The 6,156-nt window shown below is 39.6% G+C and overlaps 1 protein-coding gene across 1 annotated transcript in view; it reads right to left on the bottom strand.

Annotated features, from left to right (window-relative positions):
• LOC104498368 (dimethylglycine dehydrogenase, mitochondrial-like) overlaps window positions 1-4,598 on the bottom strand; it is a gene marked incomplete at both ends in the record, with an annotated part of 16,239 nt that extends 11,641 nt beyond the window's left edge. The window contains one exon of the mRNA XM_010141727.1: window positions 4,433-4,598. Within this exon, the coding sequence (XP_010140029.1) occupies window positions 4,433-4,598 (166 nt within the window). The remainder of the gene's footprint in view (window positions 1-4,432) is intronic.
• Window positions 4,599-6,156: the final 1,558 nt, after the last annotated feature.

Raw genomic sequence — 6,156 nt, 5'->3', positions numbered from 1 at the left:
AAAGCAAGATTTAGTGGTTGTTAAATATATATTTTAATTGAAACTAATTTAATTATACTAAGAATCTATTAAACACTACAATTCTTTATAACTAATATTAATCTATATTGCACGAATTAGATCACACATACTGTTTTTTTTAAACCATGGCCTATTCTGACCCATCTTTACTGGTGCAGCTTCACATTTCAGACAGTATCTTTTTCTTCAGGAACAGTGAGCTTCAGATTGCTCTTTGCAAGATCACGGAATCATAAAATAATGATAATCAAACAAACAGATTGAATGGGACCTCAGGAGGTATCTATCCAACCTCATACTCAAAGCAGGGTCAGCTATAAGATCAGACTAGGTTGCTCAAGATTTTCTCCAGCCTGGTCTTGAAAACCTCCAAGGACAGAGACTGCATTTGTCCTTGTTAAATTTCACATAGTTCCTGTCCTTCCATACTTACAGCCTTTAGAATTCATTGACTTATTCTCCCAGTTTGGTGTCAGCTGCAAACTTAGTGAGTATGTACTTTGTCACGCACTCCAGGTCATTGATAAAGATACTGAACAGGATGGGTTCCTGGACAGATCCCTGCCACACTCCACTTACTTCCAGGCTTAGGGTTGAATGTGACCCATTAACCACTACCCTCTGAGCCCAATCATCCAAACAGTCTTTTATAACTCTCTAGCTGTCTAGCCATACAGACCATAATGTCTTCAGTCACACACATAAATATTACGGGAGGCTGTGTCTGAAGTTTTGATAAATCCAGGTAAGTCACATCAGCTGCTCTCCCCTTGTCTACAAATTCAGTTACTTTACTATAGAAGGCAATGAGGTTTCGTTAGATATGGTTTGCACTTGTAAAATCTACGCTGACTGTTCCAAATCACCTTTTTTCTCCTTTACGGGCCCAGATCTGAGGCTCGCTCCGTGATTTTCCCAAGAACCAAAGTATGGCTAGCTGGTCCTTAATTAGGTCCACTTGGCCCTTTGGCTTTTTTAAAAGGTGCATCCATATGTCCTTCTCCAAACGTTGGGCACCTCCACCAATCTTCACAGTCTTTCAAAGGTGAGACATCTGCAGCCTTGCAATGCCGTAAGCAGCACTCTTGGATGCAGCCCCATCGGGACCAATGCATGTGCATGAGTCAACTTCTCCCAGTAATCCCTGTCTTGATCCTCATCCACTGTTGGTAGTTCCCCTTCTCCTGGAACCCTGCTTAGAGCACAGAGGCCTGAGAAACTTTGTCAGTGAAAACTGAGGTGAAGAAGGCACTGAATGTTTAAGCCTTATCATTGTACACTGTGAATAAGTTACCCATCTCATTCAGCAACTCTCCTTCATTTTCCTTGTTCAGCTTTTTGCTACAAATGCAGCAGTAGAAGCTCTTCTTGTTGCCTTTAATGTTCTTTCCAAGTCTTAATTCTAGTTGAGCTTCAGCTTTCCTGTGCCCTTTACAAATTGCCCAGGCAATTTTTCTAAGCTGGCCTTCTGTAGCCTTTTCCTGTTTCTACCTCTTGTATATTACACTTTTCCTCCAGAAATCAAGTCATGAGCTCCCTATCTGGCCCAGCTGGCCTCCCAATGTATCTACTTCTTTTCCTGAGGCTTAGGTGGACCATTCTTGTACTTGAAGAGATTTTCCTGTCTTTGGAAGGCAGAAATTTTGTTATCGTAGATCATCTGGGAGAATATTTTTAAGAATGGGCACTTTGCTATGAGAATTTACACAGATTTTAAAGCATTTTTCTAGTTGAAATTTTTCTACACTGAAATGTTTATGTATCAGTTTTGTTCTATTACCATCTGTTTCAGATTTCATACTAATGCCATTATTAAATTAGCATTCTGTGGGAAAATGGTATTAATACTGTTATACCCTATATTCTCTCTCCTTGCAAGCTCAACCAAGTTTTTGTTTTGTGCTGTGCTTTAATATCTGTCAGCAGCAAAATCAATTGCATGTGACACGAAAAATTATCTCACATAACAGAATGTTAGAGAAGCTTTTTAAAAAAGTAACAACACAAAAAAATCTATTTGCTGAGTGAGTTAAATATGCCTTGTTCAGACCCTAGGGCTTCTGTGAGATTGCAAATGATCTGACCTGCAGAACAGTACAACACTGAGAGTTCTTAAAGCCTAAGTCTTGACCTAATTTACATGCATCTGATAATCACTACTTTGTCATAGTTAGATAAGTATAAAAATGAGCAGTATTTGCTCTGTTATTTGTATCTTCTGATTACTGATAATAACACAAAAATGTGCACACTTTCTGTGCCACTTTAATTACACACTTGAAAGTCAGACAAATTTACCTGAGACCTGAGAAGTGGAAGGAAGTTTACGCAGTTAACACTGCAGGAATATGATCTATATGAAACATGATCCTGTGCTCTGTAAGGATTTACTGGACCGTGGAAGAGGGAAAATATGGTATAGCACAGCAACATCTGAACCAGACTTCCAACATCTGTGGCTGAAGGGAACATAGTACATGCCATTTCATGTGCTAAATATATGTGTAATTTTTATCTAACATTGTGTTATTGTGAGGAAACCACTGAGAAATGCACAGTGAACAGTTTTGTACCTAGTCTAGCAAAGAACTCAGAGTCACAGTTTTGATCTTTCACATTGTCTGAAGCAGACTTATTTTTCATCCTTGGCTACAGCACTGTGACACTGAGTTCAGTGAAAAGAGACAGCATACCATGTACCTAATAGTTTATCCATTCTAACCTGTCCCATAACTAGGTATCTTGCTGCATTAACAGCATCAATTTCTGTTTCAATAGGTGCCACAAGGCAGCCCTCTCAATACTGGCAGTGCAAGCACACATGTAGTAACAACCCTCACTCATTATTTTGGTTTCTTATTCAATGAGGGGATTTTTATTATTTTTTTTACACACATATTGTTTTGTATTTGCACAAATTTAATCTGTGCCTCACTCACATACTTAAGTCAAAGTACTTCTCTGAGCATTTCATAGTTATGGTTCAATACACAAGATGCATTACCTGACACTGCATGGTGTTGCTCTGTTCACTGAAATGCATCAGCTGTGGTATAACTGTCTAAAAGACATGTAATTACTGAATTTTGTTTTTTCTAACTCCATACAACATGTTTTCTTTTGCTTTGTTTGTTGAAAAACAAGTAAAATTAGGTATAGATCTACTAATACACTTCAAGCAGTCATTTTTTAATTATTATTTAATTTTTACCTATTGTTTTCATAAAGCCCCAAACACAGAAAACATCTGCACTAAGATGAAACATTTCAAACTTCACACTTCCTCCCCTGAAAGAAGTACAAGAATACAAACTAAATATAATCAAAGTTATCCTTCTTAATTTGTTCCTGAAAGGCACTCAGATACTGTATAGTTGTAAGTATTGCATAAATGTTCTACTGTATTAACAGAGTAGTTCCAGAGACAGCAAAACATTGTGTTTTTACTCTTGTATTGCTACACTGGGGTAACATTCTTCCAGTTACAGGTAAGCACAGCTGGAAATGAGTGAGAAAAGCATCTATTTTTGTGGCAAGCTTTATTTCATTTTGTTACACTACCTACTCCAGATATTGACACAGAAAATCCATAATTACATACTTGCAAGTTGCACCAGTATGCCCATAGCATTATTATAGCAGGTGTCCCCACCCTGTCATTATTACATGTATGTCTTTTCAATTATTGTGCTTAGGGTACGGATAAATGTTCAGCCTTTAAAAAATCCACAGTGTCCAGTTGCAAGCTTTGCTCCTCCAAGATTTAGTAAATTTTGTAATGTCAGCAGTGGCAGGAAAGAAAGCTCTTGTCTCTAGCAAGAATCAGTTTCTGGGACAGTGATATTCTCCGAGAATTCTCTGAGATATTCTCTGGTGCTGCTTCTTGACCACCTCCTTTTCAAGATGGCACATATATTAAAAATGGTAATGCATACAACAATGCTATACTTCACATTTCTGGTTTATGCATGCCAGTGCAACCACCTCCAATTATAAAGTCTGCACCATGTATTAGATTACCTTAGAAACAAACCTTATATCTAAAAAGCCAAATTTAAAGTAATGTTTAAAGTCTAAATCCAGTTAACTGTCAAAAATGTGTAGTAACGCTAACAGTTACCCTCCAGTAATTTCAAAATACAGTGTTTCTCCCAATGAGAGAAAAAGTGAGGGGGGAAAAAAAAAGTCAAAAAAAAAAAACAGTTGAGAAAAGTGTACTATGAATAGGGAACCAACTGTTCCAAACTCATGCAGATAATCTCTAAAGAACACAGTGCTGAAGTTTGTATCTATAAAATAACCGAGATAGTTAATCTCTAGAAAGCCAGGGAATGTAAAGGTAATGAAACCTCCACTACCATTAGATACACAAACTGCTGTTAATTTGAGAGACTAACAAAACATTTCTTACTGCATGCCAAGTAGATCCTGCAGTGAGCTCCGATTTTTCCAGCAGAACAACATCCTTCAAGCCAGCCTTAGCCAAATGATAGGCTAGACTCACACCAACACAACCACCTCCAATGATCACTGTATCTGCTCTATCTTTCCCCAAGGAAGGAGATGGAACTTCTTTCCTGTGGAAAAAAAAAATACAGTTTCAAAAAGTCAGCTGCACTTTTGTCCATCTTTTTTTTTTGCTTACTGCTCCAATCATAGTTTAAACTGGTGCCTGCTTGGGAGTCTAGACGCACTTGACTTAAAACCTAACCTGTTCACTCTTATCTTCATTTAAAGTAAGTGCTCTGAAAGGGTCATATCCATAAAGAGCAGTAATACGAAAACCAGCGCTGCTCACAACTTTAGGTCTTTAGTTGTCCAATACGCACTTACATGTAGATCCTATTTCTCAGTAAGAAACTGTGTCAAAACCTGACTTTTCAAAAGTGCTGTAGTATATGCGAGCCTTGTCTACTTAGTGAGGCTCCTTGTAAGTGTTCACGAACAACGAACCAGTATTCATTTGCATGTTCTATTTTGACATGCTCTACTTTGCTGAAATTAAAACATTATAGAAACAGGTTTTTGTCAATGGCTCACACCTAACTACTACATCATGCTGCATTTCCACAACCACTGCAAGCCAGCATGAACCAGAACTGTTGCCTTAGGCAGCTCCATCTCTTTCCTCCTCTCTACTGCCCCAGCCAGCCACTCAAGCAGCATGTCAGATCAGGAAATTTATCCCAGTTAATGAAAAGCTGGGGTTTTTTTGGATGCAAGACAACGTACAAGACCTCTTAGGACAGTAGCAGTAGAGACTACTGTGAAACCACAGTAACTCTCCCTTCAGGACAGTTAATTAATATCTAGTTTTATTTCTCCCCTCCTTGCTTTTGCAACTTCTGTGGCAAAAGGCTTTCTAATGTGTAACTAGTCTTCCACCCATACTCAACTCAGAAATCAAAGCTGTTAGTTTTATGTGTTATCAATAGAGATCTTACAAAATAATACGTTTTAAACACAAATGCAGGATGAATATGCACCATGCTTGCTATGCCACTATGTGGCAATGAATGAGAAATAAAATAAATGGGAGCACTGGCCACCACAGGTTTTCTGTATCTGGTGCTGCACACACATGGTGCATGTGTTCTTTTCTGAGATTACATATTAATCTTTGCAAGTTAACAGTAAGCTCTTTAACAACCAGATGTGAGACACTTAGCCCAGCTCCTCTACTGAATTCTGAGGCACGCAGTAATCAAGGTCAAGCGTAGGGGCTTTTCTCATGCTTCTTCAAAGATGTGAATTCGACATTTCCTCACCTGACTTTTGGCTCTTTTCAAACCTTTTCTTTCAGCCCCAGGAGTCTGGTAACAATCCGGGGGTGGGGACGACCCTTCCTACACGTTTTACCCAGGTGCTTGCACGTGCCAGTTAGAGCTGGTTGGTTTTTTCTCATCGACATGGCCCAGAAGGCATCAGAAGCGATCTCTCTGTACCAGCTCGACGACTCACCCCGGGCTAGGTCCGGTCTTTGACGCAGAAATGGGAGGCGCAGGAGAAAGATGCACCTCCTGCCCACAGGGAGGTCCCTCAGCGGCCCGGTGACCCCGGCCGGCAGCTGGTGGTGCTGGTGGAGCACCGCGGGCAGACAGAAGGAGACCACTCTCCTCACCACCGTCCCCTCGC

The sequence above is a fragment of the Buceros rhinoceros genome, unplaced genomic scaffold (assembly GCF_000710305.1).
Source record: "Buceros rhinoceros silvestris isolate BGI_N320 unplaced genomic scaffold, ASM71030v1 scaffold42638, whole genome shotgun sequence".
Taxonomy (NCBI): Eukaryota; Metazoa; Chordata; class Aves; order Bucerotiformes; family Bucerotidae; genus Buceros; species Buceros rhinoceros.
The sequence above is the reverse complement of the archived record's forward strand: the minus strand, read 5'-3'. Positions and strand labels throughout refer to the sequence as shown.